Below are 26,547 nucleotides of genomic sequence, written 5' to 3'. Positions count from 1 at the left end.
TTATTTATTTAATTATTTATTTATTTATTTATTTATTTATTTATTTGATTACTTATCTATTCAATATTAATTTGTGGTTACTGGAAGTAAAAAAGAATGAACCACATATGAGCCTCTAAAGTATATATTCCATAACTTTACATGGCCCATCAGTCAGCTGTGCATTGTGTATGTTTGATTACAAATGTTGCCACCAAAGTGTTTTATGCTATGTGATGTAGACTTGCATGCTTGTAGACTGGTACTACTTGTACTTGCTTGATAATAAGCTGTTATGCCTGTACTTGACCTGTATATTTTGATGTATTTTCATGAAGCATGTCTGGTGAGTAGTCTATGTATAAATTGGTATGTATTTTTACAGTGTAAGGTGTGTAGTACCCCTGCTTTGCTGTGCCTCCATCTATCTGAAATGTTACCTGTTATAAACTATTCCATTGTATTGTGTGGGGAAGATGGTGCTATGAGTATGGGCTTTGTGTGTTTGTACATCAAATCTTGGAGTAATTTTTGTGACAGATCCTTCTATCTCGCTCCTCCTCAAATTGGCAGCTCTTGTTAATTTTATTGTATATTCTGTATCGGAGAAAGGTTAGATCAAGCTGGTTACATTCATGAAATCTGCACAAAACCTTTTAAAATGCATGAACTTGCCAATGTGAGAAAAATGTTGGTTAACTCTCCTTATAATTGTTGCCAATTTAAGGATGAATTTTAATTTTGTGGCCTTTTATATGCTTTTAAGCAATACTTTATGCGCTGTTATTTTTGCGAATGACGAGGTTATAGGCATTTTTGCCTGATGTTGTTTTCGCGAATCGACACCGACGCTTACGTCTATTAACACAGCGCTTGGAGTCATTTCCGTGTGTTGTTAAATTCGCGATCCAACTGTGATTTGCAATACTCGCGAAAATTAAACCCTCATGAAAATAACAGCTTATACAGTATCAAAAACATAAACAAAGGGATGTGCAGGAGAAGTTTTTATTCTACCTTATGATTGTAAGGAATGATACAATGATACAACTTACAATGAAAAGGTACAGCATTAATTAAAACCACATTAATGTGGATTTTTAAACTTGATTGGTCATATAGTAAGTTGTAACTAATGGTAGGTTTTCTGTTTCATGAGACTTTTATCAGTAATAAGGACATACTGCAGTGTTGTATACAACTTTTCGATGCATTAGAGTACTAGATGACATTAAAATGCCAAATATAATCGTTTCCGAGTTCACAAAAAACTACTCAAAACAAAAACGTCTCATTTATTGTCCCCGCCGAACGAGTTCGAGCAGGGAACTATGAAACGGGCTCCGTACGTGTGTGTGTCCGTGTGTCCGTCCGTGCGTCCGTGTGTCCGTCCGTGCGTCCGTCCGTGCGTCCGTGTGTGATCAAAATGTTCAAAATGCTACTCCTTCGCCATTTCTAACCCGATTTTGATTCTGTTTGCTTTATATGATAGCACTACATGGGAGCTTTGAAACTTCTATAAAGAATTTCAGTTGTGACCTTTGACCTTGACCTTTGACCTATATTGTACATTTTGCTTCAAAATGCTACTCCTTCGCCATTTCTAACCCGATTTTGATTCCGTTTGCTTTATATGATGGCACTAGGTGAGGGCTTCAAAACTTCTACACAGAATTTTGACCTTTGACTTCTTTGACCTTTGACCTTGATTTTTTGCCTATATTGCACATTGGCTACAAAATGCTACTCCTTCGCCATTTCTAACCCGATTTCGATTCCGTTTGCTTTATATGATGGCACTAGGTGAGGGCTTCAAAACTTCTACACAGAATTTTGACCTTTGACTTCTTTGACCTTTGACCTTGATTTTTGACCTAAATTGTACATTTTGCTACAAAATGCTACTCCTTCGCCATTTGTAACCCGATTTCAATTCCGTTTGCTTTAAGTGATGGCACTTGGTGAGGGCTTCAAAACTTCTACACAGAATTTTGACCTTTGACTTCTTTGACCTCTGACCTTGATTTTTGACCTGTATTGTACATATTGCTATTAAATGCTACTCCTTCGCCATTTCTAACCCGATTTCGATTCCGTTTGCTTTATGTGATGGCACTAGGTGAGGGCTTCAAAACTTCTACACAGAATTTTGTCCTTTGACTTCTTTGACCTTTGACCTTGATTTTTTACCTATATTGTACATTGGCTACAAAATGCTACTCCTTCGCCATTTCTAACCCGATTTCGATTCCGTTTGCTTTATGTGATGGCACTAGGTGAGGGCTTCAAAACTTCTACATAGAATTTTGACCTTTGACTTCTTTGACCTTTGACCTTGATCTTTTTACCTATATTGTACATTTTGCTACTAAATGCTACTTCCGGCGGGGACATATATTACGCACCGCGTAATTTCTACTTTTCCTTGTCACATATTATTATGATGATTTTTTAATGAATAACTGTCCGTTCTTCTTTGTCCTTTTATTTACTGCCAGATGGGATGGGTATTCTTTGTATCAGCTGTTTGAATACTATATCAGATTAATAGACCGAAGTATTTGTTGGACCATGATATGCTACCTGATACCCAGTTGTACTATGCTTTTTTTGTGCTAAAGTATTAATGTTGTGTATAGTTATCTTGTATTTTTAATAGTGAATTACACCCGTAAGCAATCAAATTTGGTGACTCAATAGTGAAAATATTTAGTCTGCAAGAAGAACAGTATCAGAAGTATTCAAGGGGGTCATGTGTGCAGACACAAACTTATAAAATGAAAGGAAAAAAAGTAATGGGTATTGATTTTGCTGAGGTCAGTTAGTAAAATTATTGCACATGATGTACTATAGAATTACCATCATACTTTCATATCCTTGAGCCAGGAAAAACTATGTCTATCCTCATACACTCATTACACAAGAATGCAAACAATATTCAAAATTACGGGTTACGGTATACAAACCTTTTCCCCCAAACACTCCTGCTGTGAAACACAGTGTTCAAGAGTTTGTGGAGTTGGTGAGGCAAGTATAATATTTTGAGAACAGGCAGTAATAGAATGTGTCCAATATGAAACTTTAGACATACATGTACAGACTTGTCATTGGTATTAATTTGAGTTATATAAGGTGTATTTTTATTCCATTCTGTTGTGATAAAGAACTCATTTCTCAATTTTTATTAACAGTGCCGTCATGGTCTGGGTGAGATAGGTCTCTGTCAAATTTGAACATTTCAAATCAGCCCCCCCCCCCCCCCCGACTGAGTGCATTATAAGAACTGTAAATTATGTGGTGTGAAATTGGAGCAGTGCAGTCCCAGCAACTGGTATAGATGTCTTGAAACTTCACATTGTAATTGTCATCTCACTGTATTATGTTTGATGAAGTTTATAGCATGTCCTATGCAGGTGCAGGGATCCTGCTAACCCCAGTCTACCCTGTAGCAAATGATGGATGCGTAATTGATTGCTGGGGAGTAGAAGGGACATGTAAACCTGTTATGAAATTTGCCAGAGTCATAAGGCCTTGTTTATGTGCAGATGAATGAACTGTACGTGATTGTTAAAATGACATGCACACTTATTGTTGTAAATGATTGGTGAATGTTTTATTGCGGTGTACAACTATGAAATATTTTTTCATGTAATCAATGAGAGTATGTGGTGACCATGATAAATTATCGGAGGAATTTTTGAAAGTATACAATTTTTGTAGTGCTGATGTATTCATTCCTGCATTATGAGTACTTAGCATGATTTTTTTTTGGGGGGGATTATTCATTGATATTCCTTTTCAAGACACCTCATCTTCATAAGAACTGATCAATTTGGCAATAATGAAGTAACAAAATGTTCTACAGCTTTTCTTCCTGAAACCTCATTATCTTTTGCTATTGATTGGACTGAGGTATAATTTACTACATCATGAGTCAGTTCTTGACAATCTTCAAGTAGGTAAAGTTTATATGGATCACTAGATGATGATGAAAAGCAGAAAAAACAAAAACAACAGAACAAAAGAAAACAAAAACAAAAACAACAAAGAATAACAAACCTCCACAAATCGACCTTTATTGGCACATAGAAGGTAAATTGATTATTTTACAGCTACGAATGTTTGTCTATAATTTTGTTTTCGAAACTTTTACAATTGTGTTCTGTTTGATATCAGTCATGATCTAACACAATTCATATCCCCCCCCCCCCCCCCCCCCGAACTCACACACATACACATCAGAATATACTGTACATCACATGCTTGGATTCACAGTCCAGAACATGGTAATCCTACTTCACTGTAGGTAACTGGCTGTGCATTTTTATATCATCTTACCAACCTTTCCAGAGTTGGCAAAACCAGATTGATTTTTAGACTGTAAGCCCTAATCTTGACATTTGACCCCATGCTGTTCAAACAAATATGAGTGAGTAGAAACGTGTTTGATTGATATCACTGAAACACCTGGCAATATCATTTTAACAAGCCGTGCCTTTGATTTGTTTCACAAACCACATTGTTTCCGCATTTACCAGTGCCTTCTGCACTTTCTTGATACCGGTAATGTGCATGAATTTACTGTTATTATTCCTTAATGTACTGTTCTAGTTCTGGTGGAAAGAATAATCTTGACACTTTTAGTAACTGATCTGCTGTTTTGCACAGGCCATGTTGCATTTCTCTTTTATTAGATATTGCCACTGACTTGGAAAAAAAAATTAAAAAGGATTATTATCATAGGTTCTCAAACACACCATTTTGTCTTTTTCCAGTGGATTACAATGCATTTGATAAGTAACAAATATCTGTTGTAATGGTAATCCCATGAAATGTTAGATTATATTTATAATAGTTAATCATACCTTGAATGCTGTGAAATCAAAATGAGAGGTATATTTCTGCCCTACTTTGGCAAAAGAAAGCAATTGACATTTACATGGATATTGACTTTACATTTTGTTTTTCTATTGATTTGACATATTTAAGGCATGCTCTATTTAACTGGAACATCTAAAAGTTACAATTTTGGCCCATTTCTGAGATATTCGGGTGGCAAAAGGAAGCAAATGCACAAAATTGCATGAAAAAAAAATGACAAAAGGAAGCAAGTTACAACCTCATGATATGATTGCCACTTGCTTCCATTTGCCAAATCATTTATATTTACACACAATCTAAAATATACTTTGGCAGAAGGGAGCAAGTAACATCCTTATGATATGATTGTTCGCTAAAAATCTGAAATGCTTTGGCAAAAGGAATTAGCAAGGTACAACTTCATGATATGATTGTCACTTGCTTCCTTTTGCCAAATTATTTATATTTGCACACAATCTAAAATACTTCGGCAAAAGGAAGCAAGTGACATCCTTGTGATATTATGATTGTCACTTGCTTCCTTTTGCCAATTTTTTTATGTTTGCTACAAATCTATGATACTTTGGCAAAAGGAAGCAGGTAACATACTCATGATTGTCACATGCTTCCTTTTGCCAGATTTTTCATGTTTTCTACAAATCTATAATACTTTGGCAAAAGGAAGCAACTTACATAGTTATGAGTTTCTATGGGAATATCAAAATTCTTCGAATTGTTATAAATTCATCACCATTTGACTTGCACGAATACAGACATTTTTCTCATCACAAATCTTCATGTTGAAGGGCCTATCCAAAAACATATTTTCTTCATTTGTAGCATTTGTACTTGATATGTCACTTGCTTCCTTTTGCCAAAGTAGGGCAGATTTGTTTTTAAGACGAAGATTTTTTTATTTTATTTTAGTCGTTATTATGTGTGGTATAGTTATTTATTATATCAGTGAATTGGTTGTATCTGCTAGATTAAAGAAGGTTTTTTTTTTTTTTTTTTTTTAAATCGGTAATAGAAAAGTAATTTTATATCTGTTTTTTTTTTTTTGAATAAATGGTACGTAGTAGTATGTCTTTATTCTGTTGAAAATTTCCAATACAAGTAATAGAAGCCTTTTGTGTACGTCATCAGCTTTTAGCTACGCGGAGCCTACAGCGCTATTTAGAGCGCGTAGGCAAACCTCAAATATGCGCAGATTGAACTCTCCTGGCCCAAATTCATTGACCCTATTAGCAAAAAGATATTTAGAATCCCTAAAAAAATCCGTAAAGTCCACATCACTACAATAATTGAATCATCTCTTTTTTTGTGCATTATTAACTTTTCCTGCAAGAGAAGAAGAGAAGAGAAGAGAAGAGGAGAGGAGAGGAGAGGAGAGGAGAGCTAGAGGAGAGGAGAGAAGAGAAGAGAAGAGAAGAGAAGAGAAGAGAAGAGAAGAGAAGAGAAGAGAAGAGAAGAGACACGCGAGCAGCCTCGCAGCCTAGTTTCTTGAGCAGTGCCGTAGTTGGTTAAAAAGCTACTCCCTCTACTGTCCTAAAGCTGGATAGTTTCTATTCTAGTTGTTGATCAGTGGTTGTTGGTTTTCTGCACACGGCACCAAAGAGTATAGCGCACGACACTAGATAAGACTCCGCATCCGAACCACAGAACTCGACTTCTGTGAACCGAACCACGCCAATGTATCGTGTGCGCTCCTCAACTCTTCGCGCAGCCTTTTGTAGAGATATTTTTGCAACTGAGGATTTCGCAGACTTATTTACGATTTTTTTTTCGTGATCCAGCCCGATTTGTATAATGGCTATCATTGATGCACTAATGCCTGTTCGATAAGAATGCTTTCGCGCATTGTTAAATTCGCAGCCCAACAGTCATTGGCGAAATTCGCGAAAATTAAACCCTCGCGAAAATAACGGAGTAAGAGAAATTAATACGCCCTCTGCTGCCATGATCTTGGAGAGTTTCCATTCCAGTTGTTGGGTCTCTGCACACGGTACCAAAGAGTTATAGCACACGACACTCTACTAGATAAGGCTCTTCACATCATCCAAATTGATGCCGAAAAAGCACGGTATGGTATCGTGTAGTTCGCTCCGTGTCAATTCTGAAGATCGGAAGGCCTGGTATGTTCTTCAAAACGGCCTTAAATCACAGGTAAGAGAACTAGAACTTCTTCATCTTTCTCCTGTTTGGTACAGTCTACCACTGGCGTATTATTGTACCTTGGGTTGCTTGTTAAGTACTGGCTTGATACACTTTCTAATCACTAACTTGTTAGATCGGTGTGACTCTGAGTCTGAAACCTTGTCATGCCTGTCGGGTGTTCCGCGGAGACTGCGTCTGGCTTCACGGAATAAAAATATGACGGGTTCTTCTGTCTATTTGTTATGATTATGTACCGCATTTATAGCGAGGTCTAAACCTCGCTTACATTACAGATTTCTAGGCTGATATCGCTATTTCAATGATAAACTTACTGTACAACTTGCTCGTCCTATAAATGTTACAATTTTCGGCGGATTAAAGAATGCCAAAAAACAAAACAAAAAACAGTAGGGTAGCCAATGCAATGCCAATGGGGGTGCTACACGCTGTAAATCCAAAATGACTCTCTGAGGTGGTAAGGAGCGCAGTTTCCCGATCCCGTCGCCAGCGCCAGCCGTTGCGTCAGGGATGATTTACTGCAAATGTAATTGTCTAACTGTTACACGTGTGACTTCATGGAATCCTCTCGACTCCGGACGGAGGAGGAATGAAAAAAAAAAAAAAAAAAAAAAGGAAGAAAAAAAAATTAAAGAAAGAAAGGAAAGAAAACAAAGAAACACATCTACAAAGCAAAATTGAAAAACAAACAAACAAAAGATTACCTCCGGACAGACAGATTTCCAGATTTGTTTCCCTAAAACTTATTAAAGGCTGGCAAAAGTTAATGATTGAAATAATCAGGGGCGTACCAGGAATTTTGTCTGTAAAGGGGTGGGGCGCAAGTGCAACTTCCGGTCTTCATATAATCAGCTGACAAGCCCCCCCCCCCCCCCCCAAAAAAAAAAAAAAAAGATCTTCAGAGCAAATTTTCTGGTGTGCCACTAGGGTCTAGCGTATAGGACCTGTAACGTTACTATCAAATATTAAGGGGGGGGGGCCCTCATGTTTTCCCTGTAATTTTTTCTTTCATTTCTTTTTATTTTTAGAAAAATTAAAAGTTTAAATCATTTTGTTTAATTGTGGTCATAGGTCAAAGGTCATATCCATGGTTAAAAGCAGTAGTCCTCTTTTTACTACATTCTAATTTTTTATTTTATTCCCTCACTTAAAGAAGTCAAATTTCTCTAAGTTAAAAGCTATTCTTCAGTCCAAATAAATTCTACTTACCTGTATGTACAATTCTGTCCCCATTTGTTTACGCGATAACTTGAGTAACTTTGAGTGGGATTTTAACAAACTTGGTCCACTCTGGTCACATAAGGTATGATTGGGCAATAACTTAATTACATTTTGGGTGTAATCAACCGGAGGTCAAAGATCAAGGACAAATCATGAAATTTATCCATTTACACCATAACTCAAGACTTGATGAAGCAAATTTCCCCAATTTTGGTCCAATGATGACTTTACTGATATGGGACAATTAATCGATCAGGTATTTTTTTTTTTTTTTTTTTTTTTTAGTAAAATCAGCAAGAGGCCAAAGGTCCAAGGTCAAGTGCTCAAAATTTCACTATTTCCCCTTATCTGTGCAATGCCTGAACAGGAATTAAAGGTATTTTCTTGAAACTTAGTACATATACTATCCCATAAAGATTATCTAGTATTGAGTTTCAGGCTATAAGGTCAAAGGTCAAGTGAAAATGCTAAAATTTCACTTTTTTATATCCCGGCCCACCCACACATAGTGTGTATGAGGGTATATAAGAATCACTCTGAGGTTGGGTGGCCAGGCGGTGGGTCGGTCAGGCGGTCAGGTGGTTGGTCGGTCGGTCGGTTGCAAAATATAGTGGATCGAACTACAGGTTTTTTTACCAATCGTACAAAAATATGTGTGGATTAACATATTAAATCCTTTAGTTTAAGCATTTAGCTTGAAAATTGGCACATGTGACCACTATGGTACGTAGGCCTATAGGCCTATAGTATGTGCATACTCACTCTTTTGTCATTGTTGATCAATGCGTTGCCATGGTAACAGCATATTTTGAATGAAAGTCATACAAAAATATTGTGGATTCAGTTAACTCACTCAGTTTTGAGCATTTGTCTTGAAATTTGGCACACGTGACCACTATAGTATATAGATGTGCAAACTTAATCTTTCGTCAGTGTGGAACAATGCATTGCCATGGTAACAGCTTTTTTTTTTTTATACTAAAAAGCATGAACAAATTAAGATTACAAAAATATTGTGGATTCAGCTAACTCCCTCAGTCTTTGAGCAGAAGGCAGCATTTAGCTTGAAATTTGGCACACATGACCACTTTGGTATGTATACATGTGCAAACATCTGTCGTTATTGTTGGTCATTGCGTTGCCATGGTAATCAGCATATTTTGAATGAAAATCATACAAAAATATTGTGGATTCAGTTAACTCCCTTAGTCTTTGAGCATTTGGCGCATGCATGTGACCACTATACCATATTATGTGCAGACTTAATCTTTTGTCAGTGTTGAACAATGCATTGCCATGGTAACAGCATTTTTTCACTAAAAAGCATCAGCATACAAAAATATTGTGGATTCAGCTAACTCCCTCAGTCTTTGAGCATTTGGCTTGGAATTTTGCACATGTGACCACTATAGTACACTTTATACAATGTAGATGTGCAAACTGAATCTTTCATCAGTGTTGAACAATACGTTGTCATGGTGACAACATCTTTTCACTAAAAAGCATACAAAAATATTGTGGATTCAGGCAACTCCCTCAGTCTTTGAACATTTTCATAGCTTGAAATTTGGCACATGTGACAACTATAGTATGTAGATGTGCATACTTAATCTTTTGCCATTGTTGATCAATGTATTGCCATGGTGACAGCATTATATTTTGAATGAAAATCATACAAAAATATTGTGGATTCAGTTACCTCCCTCAGTCTTTGAGCATTTATCTTGAAATTTGGCACATGTGACCACTATAGCATATAGATGTGAAAACTTAGTCTTTCATTAGTGTTGAACAATGCGTTGCCATGGTAACAGCATTTTTTTCACCAAAAAGCGTACAAAGCCTAGCTAACTCCCTCAGTCTTGAAGCATTTAGCTTGAAATTTGGCACACCTGACCACTATCGTACCTTAGATGTGCAAACTTAATCTTTTTTTTTATTGTCGATGCGTTTCCATGGTAACAGCATATTCTGAATGAAAATCATGCACAAATACTGTGGATTCAGGTAACTCCCTCAGTCTTTGAGCATTTGGCTTGAAATTTGGCACATGCGACCACTATAGTACAGAGATACGCAAACTTCATATTTCATCATTGTCGAACAAGGTATTGCCATGGTAACAGTGTGTTTTGAATAAAAATCATACAGACATTTTGATTCTCCATATCTCAGTTTTAGTGCATTCTGGATTCAAATTTGGCACATGTTACCTCTACATTACCTAGATGTGCAAAAATTATCTTCGGAATATCAGTATTGAAAATGTGTTGCCATGATAGTATTTTGAATGAAAATGATACACTAATAATGTGAATTCAACTTAGTCCCTCAGCCTTTTAGCATTTGCCTTGAAATTTGGCACATGTGACAGCTGTGATATATAGTTGTGCAAACTTCATTTTTTCTTATTAATGTCCACATTGTGTTGCCATGGTAACAATTTTTAATGAAAATCATAGAAATCATCAGTTTATTTCTCTTGCTCACTCAGTTTTTGAGCACTTGACTTGAGATGTGGGACATGTGACTATAACAGTGAGCAATACATTTATTCACTGTTGGACAGTGCATTGCCATGGTAACATTTTTTTTCCATTAAAAAGTAAAAAAAAAACCCAAATAAATAATCCTGGTTGAGCTAATTCCCTCAGTTGTGGGTGGGGGTATATGAATCACAAGTGATAGTTCTAGTTCTCCATATCTCACAAATGGTTCAAGGTATCCTTGCATTGAACATAGTACATATGAAATGACTGACAGTGATTTTCTAGGGGAATTTTTGGGTCATTGGGTCAAAGGTCAGGGGTCAAAGGTAGAGGTAAACTCCTCAAAATCTCATTTCCCCCTCATATTCATGCAATGTCGGTAGGATTTTTCTTAAAATGTGGTGTATTATACATGTATTATTACCCAATAGAGATTCTCTGGGAAGTTTTTGGCCTAAAAAAAGTTAAAGGTCAAAAGGTCAGAAGTCAAGTGAAAGTGCTAAATTTTCACTTTTTCCTCCATATCTCGGAAGTGGTCAAGGTATCATGAAAATATGCCCTATACAAGTATTTATGCATGCTGCTGTTTTCATGGTCATAAGGTCAAAGGTCAAGGGTCAAAGGCCAGGTTAAATTGCTAACAATTTACTATTTAATACAGAAATTACACTTTTTCTCCATACCTTCAAAAATTACTCAATGCATAAACTTATAAAAGGGTCAAAAGTCAAATAAAAGTCCTCAAATCCCCAAATTAGTTGCTCTCTTTTATTTAGCCATTCATTCAATTAAACCTTTGTAGTCCACGGAAAGTGAACACTCAACACATTATGACAAGCATGTCAAATATTTTGCCAATAAGATAAAACTGTCATCACTCACTGTCATCATACATTATGTCGGAGGCATACCAGTCACCATAGTGACATATCTCTTCTTTTTTTTTTTTTTGGGGGGGGGGGGGGGGAGGGATTAAGAAAAAGTTTGTCAATTGTTGCATTTTAAAAGGTTGGCCTATTGATCTACAGTCAACCTTGCTTAAGTCGACCTCGCATTCAAAAGTCGAATAATCACCAAAATCAAAGGTCTTTTTAAGTCTTTATCTCTTTATTCTATTGATTTAAATCCCTCATAAGTCAAATTTTCTCTGAATTGAAGCTGCTATTTCTTCAGTTCATTGTAGATTCGACTTCAAGGCGAGGTTGACTGTACATTTGTGTATGTATTTTCCTCAGTGAGACTTTCAGGCAAAGGCACCATAAGATTTTAAGCACTCAGTAATAAATCCATTGAAATATACCTACATTGTACTGTAGTTGTACAGATGCTGTGCCCACTCAGGTGCAGAAATGTACCACAGTCCAGCAGGAAGGCCATGGTGACTAATATAGGAGTAAGGGAATTAGGGTAGGTGATCTCTGTTCCATGGTAAAATGTGATTTTTTTTCTTTAGACATAAAACTTTTTGCCAATCGGCCAAGAGAGCACTCCAAGAGGCATGGCAATTGGTTAACAAAGCACAGTAAGGGCTAAATCAATGAAAAGCACAGTGAGTGCTATTTATGCAAATGGAGTATATGAGTCTGTTGCACCCAACCTTGTACATTGCACCTTTAGCCTACAAGTATATGTATGTTGTACATGAATGACAAGTTGCTTATTTTTCATCTATGTGCAATTTATCTAGCAGGTCCATGCCATGGCGTCGTCTCAGCAATCTGACCACCTTGCTTCTCCACTGACCAATGGAGATGCCTCCCATGGCAGTACAAATGGGAATTCTCCAGTCCAGCATCAGCGGGGCGGGGGAAAGGCGTATGGAGGCGGGCCGCCCAACAAGAAAAGCGTCGAAAACACAGTCATCTCCATCTTCCGCGGGAACAAGCTCATGCGGGTGGTAATGGGGGAAGACGTTCCTTTCATGTGTGCACGCTGTGGACTGGCCTTTACTCACACTGAACCCCTGAGGGAGCATGCGCGGGTCCACCATTTCTACGTCGAGCCGAGCGTCATGTTACGGGATGGGCAATGTCCACAGGTGGCGGCTTGTTATGCGATCTTTTTATACTTTACACGCAGTGTTTTAACTCTCACTAGGCTGGCAGATTTTGGGGTGTGCTGAATCTGCATTTTTACTTGCAAATAGTTGGAAAGGGTATCAGCAATGAGGAAACGTTTCAAGTACCGGTACTTATATGAATGATTACCATGCACAAGAGGCATTAAGGAACAAGTTCATTTTGATATGTGGATTGAGTGAATGTAGTATTACCACCCCAGTGAAAGTTTGAGGAAAAAATATCGCGGAGATTTGCACAAATTATATTTTTTGTAATGCCCCTGCCATTAAACATTGCGAAAGGCATTATTATTATTATTATTTTTTTTAATATGTGACAGTGGATTGAGTGAATGCAGTAAATTTGTAATATCTAGGCAAATGTCATTTGTGGAGATTTGCACAAATTGTTGTTGGTTTTTTTTAGCTCACCTGAGCCGCCAAGGGAGGTTATGACATGTTTTCACGACCATTGGTTAGTTTGTCCGTGTGCAAAATACATGTAACTCAAAAAGTTGTGAACGGATTCAGATGAAACTTGCAGGAAAGGTTGAGAATGACACAAAGAATAGATTTTGGTAGTGATCCGAAATTTGTTATGGATTTTATGATTTTTTTTTTTCAATATTTTGGTAGGTAGGGTCAATGAACTTTGACCTTGACCTTTGACTTTGGAGTTCAAGCTGCACATTTATGAGGTTTTCATATGAGGTTTTCATATGCGCATATGCTCTAGTTCCTGCTAGGGTGAGGCGTGCCACGCAGCTGAGGGTTTATGACATACATATTGTAACAAAAGACGTGAAATCAGGCGATTTTCAGCATACTATACATATGGGTGGAAATCACCGATCTCTATGGAAGAACAAGATCATCGGTGGAAATTAGCTGCTTGGTGGAGGTCTGCGCTCTCAGAGTGCTTCTCTAATTCTAGATGAATTCAAAGCTTATTCGATTAAAAATTGATTTTGAAATGGTTGAGATATCCAAGTTTTGTTTTACTCTGTTTTTAGATTTCTCATTTTAAAACAGATTATTATCAAATACACTTTGAATTCCTCTTAGAATTGTATGCTCTTTAATATTATATAGTGGTTTCTAAATATCATGCAAAAGTTAAAAGCTGAATCCTCACCTGTCTAGTAACTGTACTATACCATCCCTTGAAACTGCATTTGCAGCTAATTTTACTGATTGAACTCTACTTTCTTCTTCCAGATGATGATGAAGAGGATCTTCAAACCTTCCAAGACAAAGCAACCTGCACCCGTGCAAAGAGAGACAAATGGTGACATGCAAAATGAACCACTGGTTGGAGAAACAGACAAGCAGGTGAACAGGGATTCCGAGAGTGGGACATCAGCCGGTGTAGAAAACGGCTCGCGAAGCATCCATTCAAAAAGCATGCCATCTACATCAACCCACGATGATGATGATGACAGTGTAGGTTGCGTAAGCAATGGGGATGACAGTAGTTCCGACAACAGCTCTGTGGGGGAAAAAGCCGAGAGCAGGAATTTCAAGTCTTTTAAAAACAAGACATCAATAACTGTAAGAGTTCCTAAACGTAGTCTGGATGATGAGCGCCCCAGTGAACAGAACCACTCTTGTGAACAGAACCACTCAGGCCACGCCAAGAAGCGCAAAAAAAGCTGCAGAGGAGGCTATCCTTGCCGCTTTTGTGGAAAGAGTTTCAAACGTGCTTCTCAGCGCAGGACACATACGCAGGAAGTCCACAAGGTGTTCAACACCAAAGAGGAAGTTGTGGAGTTTCAGAAGAAGATGCAAGAGTTGTCCACAGGGTCAGAAGCTGGATTCCAGAGTTCACAAACCTTACGCCCTCTCAAGTGCCCGCACTGTCCCATCTACTTCACTTTTGAGTCAAGTTTGGAGCGACACATTCAAAGTCACTGTGGCACTCATGGCATCAAGTGTGATATCTGTAAAGAGGGGATCCGGCTCTGGAATGAGGGGAAGAACCTTGAAATTAGTGGTCTCTTGAAGAAGTACAAAGCTGAGCTTGCAGAGCAGATAATAAGGGAGGGCCAAGAATTGCCTGGTGAATTGGAATCCGATCAGCTACCAAAAGCTGTAGACGACTCTTCCGTGGAAGAAGGAAAGGCAGATGGAGAGGCAAGTAATACGAGCAATGACACAGAGACAAGAAATCAAGAAATCCTGCGCCTCTCGTTGGAGAAGGCTGGAAGATTAAGTGGAAATGCTTGCATCATTGACTGCATTGAGTGTGGTGAGAGATTCTACTTGCGCCACCACCTCTGCAACCACTACAAGACCCACAAAATCTTCCACTGCAAGAGCTGTCCTGAGTCCTTCACCACCATGATTGCCCTTGGTGATCACTACGCCAAGGTTCATAAGGAGGGATTTGTCCAATGCTTCTTTTGCCCAATGCGTTTCTTCTCTCCTGGCAAGAGCACTTATCACATGCTAGGTCATCTTGGCATCTTTCAGTGCATTTGCTGTGGCTTCACCTGTATGTCAAAGCAGTCACTGGAAAAGCACATCGAAGCCCATTCTTTTGAGGAAGATCATGCAGAGCCTCCTGAAGCACCTGTGGGCATTCAGTACTCTTCCCTCAACCCTTTCCTTGTAACGGGTAGAGGGCGAAAAAGCACTGCCCATCTTGATAGTAGCCAAGTCAAGGGGCGGAGTCTGCCACGGGTTACATGCAAGCATTGCCAAAGATCCTTCAGTCGAGTCGGCAATTTGAAGAAGCATGTGTTATTTTCACATCCTAGTGAAGCTTCGCCCAAAGACGTCGACAACTCATTCATATGTGACCAGTGTGGAGAGCTCTTTCTCTCATTGCACAGCCTTATCATACACCAAGAAATCCACAAGGACAGAAAAATTCTCTGCACCAAGGGTGGTTGCTATGCCAAGTTCAGATCAGACCGTGGCCTGCAGATACACTTGCAGCAGCACAAAGAGGTTGCATTTAAGGGGACCACAAGTGTTAGGTGCAGCACATGTGGAAAGAAGTTCAGAACGGAAAGGAACTTGAGGCGGCACATGCTACTGCACGAGGGCAAAAACCCTGACAAATGCCGCTTCTGCGATAAGATCATTCTGAACACCACAGCGTTGTGGTACCATGAGCAGCAGGTACACACGGACGAGAAAAACCACGAGTGCCCCCACTGCAAGAAGCGATACGCCTGCCCAAGCACCCTTAAGGTCCATCTTTTGACCCACTCTGAGGACAAACCTTTTGTGTGTGAACATTGTGGTGTGTCCTTCAGTGATGTCTGGCGACTGCGTGCCCATCTCCGAATCCATACTAAGCCCTTCAAGTGCGAGCAGTGCGGTGAAGGGTTCGCTCAGAGAGGTGGTAGGCGCAACCACCTCCGCAGGGCCCATGGTGTCTATGAGCCGGTGACACGGAAGTACCAGGGATGCTCTTGGAGCAGAGTAAACACTGACCAACAGAAGTCGAAGGACACTGACCAGCAGGAGTTAATGAATATTGACCAACACGAGTCGAGAGTCAGCTTTGGCCAGGGAGGGGAGGACCAGCAGGAGGAGATGGAGCACACAGAGTCTCTACAGCCCCCAGTCGACATTTTGGAAGCCAGGGAAACTGGAGAGAACAACGCGACCTTGGGCGAATATCACGATGAAGCAACCAGCCTCATGTTACAGCTTGTTGAAGAGTGTAAGGTGCAGCAGCTATAATGATTGTTGGTTCTGCCCCAGGCTGAGGACATGCAGTGGGAGTAGCAATATCCCACATGAGTGCAATGATGGGCTAGGAAAGACTCTAAGACTCTGCTGGGTGCTAATGTTTAACATTGTATGAAGTGGAATTTTGCATGAGATTCCTGCCATGAAAGTCATTGTGTACAAAAGTTTTACTTGGTTGAGATGATGTAAAATGCTGTCATTATATGAGAGGCCATCCTTGTGGCAGCTTCTGATGACCCCTCATATATAGGTCTGCTAAGTACTGTAAATCCAGAAATTTTTGCGGTACATTAATTTTCGTACACGTATTTTGCGCTACTTCTGGCTAGCACAAATTCTTAAACCCACAAAAATATCCTCACAATTTTCTCTGTATGTCTGAATGGGTTGACATTTGCACAACGTGAATTCATCAACCCGTGACAATGTTTTTGAGCCGCTCGGCGCAGAAAATTAATTATACAAAAAATATTGATGTTTACAGTATTAGGTCACACAAATATCTGAACTAAATTTTGTATACATGTATGAAGAAGGTAATACAGTGCACTCCCGTTATAACGAACATGGTTATAACGAAGTAAAATTTAGGGCCGCAACATTGTCAGCTCTATGTATTTTTATTGTTTATTCATTCGGTTATAAAGAAATTTCGATATAGCGAAAGAAAATTGCCGGTCCCAAGGACTTCGTTATAACGGGAGTCCACTGTAATGAGGAATTTGTGTCTTGGACCTCCTGTTAAAAGAGTATGACTGCGTCAAGCGGTAATGTAGATGACAATCTGACCAAAAATATTTGTCACTCAATATTTGTCACTTTAAAAAGCAAAAGAAGATTTACCAGCAATCGAATGTTGTAAGCAATCGAATGTTGTAATGTGCTTTAATTATAAATACACCTGTGTGAATATGTGTGTTTACTGGTACTTGAGCATAACTATAGAAGAAGTGAAAGTGCCACAACTTTCTTATTCTTGAATAAATTATGCTTTCACTGAACCTTTCGCAGTTACGAGCCACCCAACAGACTCAAATTCAACAAAAAACTTTCCAGGTATTATGTCAATTTTTATGTCAATATTTTTCTGCTTTCTTCTGTCTTGATGGTAATTCACATCTGTAGCTTTTAGTGTATTGTAATATGACATGGATTAACTGACACCAACTACCCCCTCCCCCCTCTCAAAAAAAAAAAAAACACCCAACAAATCATTTTAGAAACCCAGTCATTACATAGAATATAAGATATGAATGATCACTAAATATAGGGCTCTCAAAACAGACAACGCTATGAAGAAATCTATTCACAACAAAGTACAAATATTCAAGTCCCAAATTTTGGTATTACAAAGTATATTTCTGTGTTACAATGTGTAACAGGAGTAGCCTGTACACATTCAGCTGTTATCATTGCTTGGTACAAGCTCTTATGTAGTAGCTACTGTACAGTTTTGCTTTCTTAGGTATATGTAGCACCAGGTTTGTTCAAGTGAATTGATAAACATACACCCCCCCCCCCCATATTGAAAAGAGGAAGTTTCCATACCCCTTGCAGTTGTTAGTATCTCAATAAATATAGCACAAACAACTGTATGAAAGTTGAAGTCGCATTAGTCAAATAATTGCCCAAGTTGAATTAGTCAAATAATCCCATAAGACCACTGTATAATCCGACTCACATTCCTATATTTTCTTTCAGTTTTTACCCCTCCTAAGTTGACATATTTTGTAATGTGACTTTTTTATTGTTTGTTTGTTGGAAAACCATACAGTGTTTCTTGTTTTTCTTTATTTTTAGTTTCTTATTTTTGAGGGTCTATTTTTATAAGATGTTAGTAAAAGCTTTTCAGTCATGTGAGCTAGAAAAAAGAAAACAAAACCCTAAGGCATGAGTCTTGCATCTAGTAATTATATGAGACTTTGTAGGTCCATGATAAAGCTTACATGCTCTAGTGTGTAGGATTTATTTGTGCCTGGGTACCATGGTATTTATTATGTCTGGGCCCTGTGGCATAAAGAGAGAAAAAAAAAAAAGCAATCAAACATTAGTCAGAAAATCTGCAGACTTTATATCTCTTGATTTTCTGATTTATGTTTGATCTCATTGTCCGCTTTAACCCAACAGGTCCCTGGTGAATTTTTCCCAGAATCCACCCTTTACAAATGCCCTCTAGAAAGTGCTGATTGTGCAAATGTCTTTACTGAAGAAATGGAAAAAGGTCCACGTTATTAGATTCAGTCTACATGTAGAAGGGGAAATATCTATGAGATGCATATATTACTGCAACCCTTTGATTGCCCACTAGAATGTTTAGGTGGACCGTTTATGTGGACCACTTTTGTTAAGGAACAAGGGTGACTACTGTGATGTCTCTACAGACGTACAGCAGTCATGGTTATGTACTGTAGTTGTCACAAACAGGATTTGGGCATATGTATGAACAATGAAAATGAAGGGGGTTGGCCTATTTACCGTTTATGTGTACAGTGGACTCCCCTTATAACAAAGTCTTCAGGACTGGAATTTTTTTTTTTTTTCATTATATCGAGATTTTTGTTATAACAGAACAAATAAACAAATGAAAAACAGAAAGAGGATAATGTTGCGGCCTGGATTTTTATTTCATTATAACCGGAATTTCATTATAGCCGTGTTCGTATGTTATAACGGGAGTGCACTGACATGTGTTTGTATTTGTAAAGTAATGTATATATTTCAATGTGACTTGCATTCAATTTTGTAAATGTGTTTGACAAATTTATGATTAAAGACTTGGTCTGATCACATATTCATACCTGGTAGTGTGGGGATTCATGGATGGCCTGATTCAATCACTGCCCACCAGGGGTGCACTTGAAACCCGCAAATAACACCCGTCAGCGAATATGTGCATTGAAGGGTGGGCTCATCGCTAATGATTGACTCTTTGTCAAGAGTCTTCCGCAGTGTGTATACATACTAGAGATCAGTGATAAAGCTGTAAACAGTTTGTTACGGGGATTCTTGAATATATTATATCTGAGCTGAGTTGGCCGTCCCACTCGGTGGTATCCCATGCTGCCAGGTCTAGAAGTCTTTCCATGATCAACTCTCATACATGACAGTGGACATGCTGTGTGTATGATTTACTGTACTGCGTTTTGATTACAGGAAAGTATGGAATAGAGAATAGTTTGTCAATGGTCAAGGTTATACCTGTATGAGGTTATCAAATGCAGTGATTGTATTAATGTTGTCATGTGATTAGTGGTTTATTTTGATGTGTTCTCTTTTGGGCAGAATATTCTGGAAAATATTTAATGTTCTCTTTTATTGGGCAGAATATTCTGGAAAATGTTAACTTTCCTCCCACAGGAGAAACTTAAGTATTTAAAAAAAAAAGGCAGATGACACCAAAATGATAAAACAATGACTGTAAAAATTTATTACTGGAATAAATGTTTGTATTCCTACAGTGCCAGAAACTGAGAGACTGATAATTTGTGAATACAATGCACTCAAAGAAATGTGATTTTGGGCAGGAATGAGGAACATGCTGTACGTTTGTACAAAATGGAGAGTGCAAGTGTGTGTTTGCATGGCACTTATGCTGTGGTCTTATTTAAATAGTGATGCTAAACGAAAATGGCTGCCATTAGAAATTAAAGTTGAACAGAATATTTTGCTTTGCCAAGCTCAAAATGATACAGATCACATTATGATATTTTAGTATCAGGATGACATTAATGGTGTATAGGGGAGGAGGACCTAAAACACAAACAAACATGAGAATCATCTTGTTATATCAAGTTTCTCACTATATGAGGGTACAAAAATAGAGAAATATGAAGAGTTCAAACCTGCAAAGTCGTCTTGTTGTACATGTACACGTATTTAGATGGTTTTGTTTGTGTCCGACCCCTTTGTTATAAGGTTCCACTTTACTACTTATGCAGGATAACCTCAGCATTGATATGCTTGCTGTTATGAAGATATGCAAGTCCCTGGATGGCATTCTGAACCTGTCAGAAAATTTTTGTATATTCCTTCCCTGACCAAATTCTCATAACAATGAAATCAACATTAGGTTCCTAAATTATCATCTATACATCATTATATACTTCCAGTATACTGTTCGGTTATAACAAAATTGTGATAAAACAAAAGAAAACTGCTGATCTGAGGACTTCGTTATGACAGGAGTACATTTTCCCTTCTTCAAAGACATACATATCATACTTACAGAAGTTTGATTGAGATTATTTAGGAGGAGTGGGAATACATGTACCAGGACTCTGGCTATGGACTGTGGGAATTCAAATTCTATCGTGTATTGATGGAAAGGATATTTTACACTTATTATAGGGGAGAACAGTGCCTACGTATGAAAGATGTGCCTTGAGCGAATTTAATTACAATTTCACATGGAGAAGATGAAGAAGTAATATTAAATAAGATATAAAAAGTGATTCAGATAAGAGTAGGCAGAATGCATTGTCATGTGAACACAGGAGAAAGAGAGAGAGGGAGAGAGTTAAATTATTGTGAAGGTGAGGGATGTATGTGCATGTGTGTGTGTGTGTGTGTGTGTGTGTGTGTGTGTGTGTTGCTTTTTCTGTACAAATATTTACATTATAAGCGGTGTTTTAGATGACCCGTTAAACTACATGTACAGTGATACATTTCATAAACAGATGAATAGATATAATACATATACTGTATATATTACATATATTCATATGTTTCAATATCATTATATATTCAATAGTTTATTTCCATCATCAAAAAAGAAAAAAGAAAAAGAGAACATGATTCAAAGTGGTACAAGTTGTCGATTTGTCTTTCGTCTGATAAGGACATTTTTTCAAATACAATATAAAGTATATGCTTGAATGATGTCATAAAAAAAAAGAAACAATGCACTTTGTCATTTCAGCAAAAATAGTAAATAATCATATCGATGGAAAACAGTGTTTCACTAAAAAGCCAAGCTTGTAAGATGTGGAACAATGAAACAAAACAATGGCAGCCCAATTTGTTATACCAATAAAATATATTCATATTGAATTCTTCTACAGTATATACTATTGTACATTTACTCATTGATATACAATGATGCTGATACTATAAACAATACTATGATTTTAGAATGCAAACATATAAACTATATAACATATCGCACTTATGGCACAGACACTTTGGCCCGAATTCACGAAGGTGGTACAAACGAAACCATGGTCTAAACCATGGACAAAAACCATGGAGCGCCAAGTGTCAAACGGAATATTTCGTTACGAAATTGGTCATTTCGTCGACAAAATTACTGTTTCGTTAACGAAATGTTAACTAAATGTTCATTTAGTTACAAAATGTTGTCATTTCTTTAAAAAATAATCATTTCATCGACGAAATGACTGATTTCGTAGCGAAATATCCCATGCGGCACTTGGCATTCCATGGTTTTTGTCCATGGTTTAAACCATGGTTTCATTTGTACCACCTTCGTGAATTCGGGCCTAGAAGACCAGGTATGCCAGGAAAATTTACCAAAAAGGAAGATATACACGCGGCCACACAAAACATAATGCCAACAACAACAATAACAACACAAAACACAGAAATAACAGGAATGGAGAAAATGCACACACACAGCTACTGGACAACGAAGAATGAGGAAAGAGGAGCAGGGAAGAATGGAGAATGTTTAATGATATATACTATAACAATGCATATATTTTACATAGATGGATGGATAGATCGATAGAGATAGATATTTTATAAATTTTTGCTCCCCCCCCCCCAAAAAAAAAAAAAAATCACCTGTTTGGTATTGTATACATTTTGCCTTTCAAGATCGATCTTACCTTCTCTGTGGATTGTTCACATAAGCCAACTATGGCAATTGTTTGAAAACAGGTCAGATTGGTAGTAATTTTTTTTGTTTTAAAGAATATTTTATTCTTCATCAATGGGAAACATAACATACAGAAAAAATTTATACAAAATTCTCTGGACCAATTTCATAATCCTTTACATCAATAAATACAAAATTTATACCAAAACTTTACACTCTGACACATTTTTTTTTTCACAATCCATATACACAATCCATATATAGACATCACTTCTTTTCTAGTTTTACATTATTAATCCATCATTCTCTTAACCAATTTTATTCTTTCATTACATTATAAATTCTATTAACTAAATCACCTACCAAAAAAATAATTTCTTTTCAGCTTTCATTCAATCCAACCTAAAATATCAATATCCATTGATTGAAGTTTATTGTTAAAAAAAAACCCTCCCTCGCAACCACCCCCCCGACCACTCTATACCCCCGTCCATTCTCCCTCTTACTACCCCACCCCCATCCCCCTCCCCCCTTCCAAAACCCCCATCACAACAAAACCTCAAAGGCAACTGAAACCTGTGTGTCCTGTGTGTCCTGTGTGTCATGAGTTACATGATAACACATATTACAATACGAGTGCGTGGAAAAGGCATTTCCTGGTGGATGTGCAGCAGACCCTACTCTATTAAATAAACGCAAAACAAATTCTCAAATTTTTTTTTCCGGTTTTCCCACTTTGGTAAATGTATTGACAACGTATTACGTATAACTGCTAACTTTTCTTCTTCTAACATATCCTGCTCTATAGACCTTTTAATGAAATATTCCGTTGGGGGTGTCTTATTTTTCCTTCCTAAAAAAGCAATTTCTTCACCAAAATTATAACATGGTTAACTAACTGAGCTTTTCCTTTATCAGGTAACTCTATACCAAAAAAGATCTCTTCCCAACTCAACTGTTGCAAATCAACATATTCAAAAAAAGTACTACATTTTCCCCAAACTTTCCTAGCAAATTCACATGTATAAAATATATGTTTATACGTCTCTTCCTCTTTATGACAAAAAGAACATAAATTATAATTTACGAACTTAAACTGAAATAATTGATGATTTGTGTACACTATTCCATGCAATAATCTATACTGAAAATCCCTCAAAACAGAACTCAAAGTGCTACTTCTTATCCTACTAAAAATACATTTTATATCTTTATTAGAAAAATCACAAAAATATAAATTTCTCATTTTTTCTATCACCAAAGAATCATAACTTACTTTCTTCACTAATTCAACATATATGTCTTTAGAGGTAATCTTTTCCAAAGGAATTTCCTTCCCATTTCTTATAAAAATCATTTTATCAACACTTGTATCCTTCTCTACCTCTGTGTTCCTTTTCCAACCAATTGGAAGTGCTTCATATATCTTCTGAAGCGCTTCATATATCTTCTGAAAGCGCTTCATAAATTCTTCATATAAGTTCTTCTTCATATATTCTTCTTCATATATAAAGCGCTTCATATATTCATCTTCTTGGAAGCGCTTCATATATCTTCTGAAGTAAAGGTGAGAGGGATCAAGCACTCTGATAGTCATGATTAATGTAATCACTAAAAAGAAAAGGTCTTGTTAAAATCACAAAACGCAAAATGAAATATAACACTTCAGATCATGACAGATTGTTATGGGTCCTATGTTTTGTATGTTTCTCTCTATATGATCCATCTTCTATACATGATAACTAGGGCCTCTAGGCCCTTCCTGTATATGATAAATATACGAGTTTGTGTATGATGATGTGCAGAAAGAGGGAGGCAAAAGGGAAGAGAGAGATATGAGTTTTGTTTAAAAAATCGGTGATAGTAAATATTAAAATGGTCAAATCTCGTTATTCATGTAAAATGACAACAATACAGTGGTGCAGATTTCGGGGCGAATTATTTATGATGCTCATTCCCACAGTATTTTTGAAATAAACTGACTGACTTTGAGATTATAGCGGCATATTATAACCATCTTGTGACTCTAAAAAAACACACAACAAAAACACATTATATATTTCATAATAAAACCCAGAGAGAGCCTGCTAGTCTAGGGCATTGGTTGTAATCTCTGTCGGGTTCCGGATGACAGATCCAAGCGTGATGCGGCGCGCTTGCGAAATATACTACTAGTAAGTGGCTGGCAGGATCAAATAGCAAGACCTACTGCGGTGAAAACAACACCCAAGCAAGTTCGAGATGATACGACACACGTGGGACTTCTCCCGCAGACATGTTATCACGTTTTGAGCTTTGTTTATGTTTCTCCAGGCTGACAAATATTAAAGGGGGAGATCCTTATACCCTTGATGAACATATGACAGCGTGGACGCGTTTCGACAGATCTATCGTGAAATGCAAGTCTGCTTGGTAGATTTTCTATAATTTTAAGTGCTGAACCCTAGATTAGAAACTAGAGGGTTGTTAGTAATCCACTGCCGCCTGTATGAAATCACCAGGTTTTCGCCAAAAGGCAAGGCCCACGCAAATGAATACGAGACTGCATGTCGATGCATGGAACTCCATGCATGGAGAGCTAAGGGGAGCGCGGTCGAACATGATTGAATGGACATGCAGAATGGCGCGCATATCAGTCAATGTCGTCATCAGCACGGCTCGCCACGGTGGTGTGTATCTTTGCATGCGCCTGCATATGAATGTGTGCGTGTGTGTGTGTGTGTCTGGCTGTACGACCTTTCGTCCGTAATGCATATTCATTAGGCCCTGAAGGCTAGCCTATTGATCACGATGTCGCGTATTGTAATATTATGCACATTACGTAGCTAGTTTATGCAAAAATTAGACCCATCCAACTTTGCCTGAAGAGCACATGGCGTTGATAAAAATTTTGACCTTTCGTATCCGCGGGAAACGGAATGAAATATTCATGTGGGAAATGCGGAGCTGTTTAGTACCACACGTGGAATGCAGCAAGCCTGATGACATCCGCTAGCAGGCTCCTCGTTTACGGATCCTGTATACTTAGTATCTTCTAGGGGCAAGTAGGGAAGCCGAAGGGGTTGAAGATCTAAGCGAGATGAGAAAGATAACCAATATATTTCAGATGCTATAAGCCAGTCCATAGTTAGCACAAGCTCGAAATGACCTCTGTAACCACCGACTTTTAGAAAACATGGAATAATCTTTAAGAAGAGCAGTTAAAAGCAACCAAGCAGAAATTATTTGTCACTGAATATCGTTTGTCAGTTTAGCAGAAAAGAATAGGCCGCTTAACATTCACAAGAAACATTCCGACATGAACCTGATTCATACATTGCCTTTAACATACTTTTCATTTAGCCCTATCCAGTTTTTAAATACTTCAGTCATTAAATAGGTTATTTAGTCAAGAGTCAATTTCAAGGTCTGCACATGTGACCTTTATTTGCACACGCATGTAATTTATGAACTGGCTTATTGTATGATTATTGCACCAAGATTATTGAGTGATAATCTCTTAAAACATAAACAATTAGAGACAGAAACGAAGTGATACAAAAATCAGTCTTTATAGACGAAAAATATAATTCAGTTTAGTCAAGAATCATCATTGATAATCAAGAATAGTTAAGAAAACTAAGAAAGAAAAAAGTGTAGGCCTGTACTACAATACAGAAAATATTATGGCTAAGCAAAGTAAGGCATGACTACCTATCATACGAATTTAGGGATTTTCGATGGCATCAAAATAGGCCTATTGATAAAGTGAGCAAACTAGAAAAATCTAAATACCACAACTTAAAAAAGTAAATCAAATAAGTATACAATAAACATGTACATTAGGTAGATGCTCACAGCTAGCGCTACAGAATTGTTTCAAAATGATGATAATACTAAAAGACCTAACAGAAGGTAATATTCACTTAACGTTCTGGATGTTGATGCTGGAAATATTTTTTTATTTTTTTTTAATTTTTTTCTTTTACAAAGTCGTGACATTCATACAGTTCATTTTTACCGGTTCAGACATTTCCTCCTGCACCAATTACCCCCATAAAATATCTGCTCTCTAAGCCAAACATAATTTCTACCCACAAACATAACCCTAATCTTAATCCCCACATAAAACTTAACTTAAAACCCCATCACAATCCTAACCCTAACCCTATGATTCCTCGGAGAAAATAAGACGGGAGCAGTAATGTAGCAGGAGCAAGTATTGTAGAAACCATCCTGTGTTC

The 26,547-nt window shown here is 37.6% G+C and overlaps 2 protein-coding genes across 3 annotated transcripts in view; one reads left to right on the top strand and one right to left on the bottom strand.

Annotated features, from left to right (window-relative positions):
- Positions 1–26,547, bottom strand: part of LOC140229476 (ubiquitin-ribosomal protein eL40 fusion protein) — a 336,799-nt gene that overhangs the window by 207,918 nt on the left and 102,334 nt on the right. The window lies entirely within an intron of this gene.
- On the top strand, positions 6,923–17,062 carry LOC140229473 (uncharacterized). 2 transcript variants are annotated; one of them, XM_072309726.1, is made up of 3 exons: positions 6,923–7,005; positions 12,415–12,762; positions 14,002–17,062. In XM_072309726.1, the coding sequence occupies exons 1-3, from the start codon at positions 6,925–6,927 to the stop codon at positions 16,477–16,479; spliced, it is 2,907 nt and encodes a 968-aa protein (XP_072165827.1). In that variant the 5' UTR covers positions 6,923–6,924; the 3' UTR covers positions 16,480–17,062. The 2 variants fall into 2 exon arrangements, with proteins under 2 accessions (XP_072165827.1, XP_072165826.1); XM_072309725.1 differs by having other exon boundaries at positions 6,924–7,005; positions 12,412–12,762.

The sequence above is a fragment of the Diadema setosum genome, chromosome 6, assembly GCF_964275005.1.
Source record: "Diadema setosum chromosome 6, eeDiaSeto1, whole genome shotgun sequence".
Classification (NCBI taxonomy): Eukaryota; Metazoa; Echinodermata; class Echinoidea; order Diadematoida; family Diadematidae; genus Diadema; species Diadema setosum.
Note: the sequence above shows the minus strand (reverse complement) of the source record. Positions and strands in the feature narration are given on the sequence as shown.

Excerpts from the sequence above, each read along its gene's own strand:
- LOC140229473 (XM_072309725.1), top strand. The coding sequence starts at position 6,925 with ATGGTATCGTGTAGTTCGCTCCGTGTCAATTCTGAAGATCGGAAGGCC. Across the intron at positions 7,006-12,411 it reads AAAACGGCCTTAAATCACAG|CAGGTCCATGCCATGGCGTC; the intron begins GTAAGAGAACTA and ends CAATTTATCTAG. Across the intron at positions 12,763-14,001 it reads GGGATGGGCAATGTCCACAG|ATGATGATGAAGAGGATCTT; the intron begins GTGGCGGCTTGT and ends TTCTTCTTCCAG.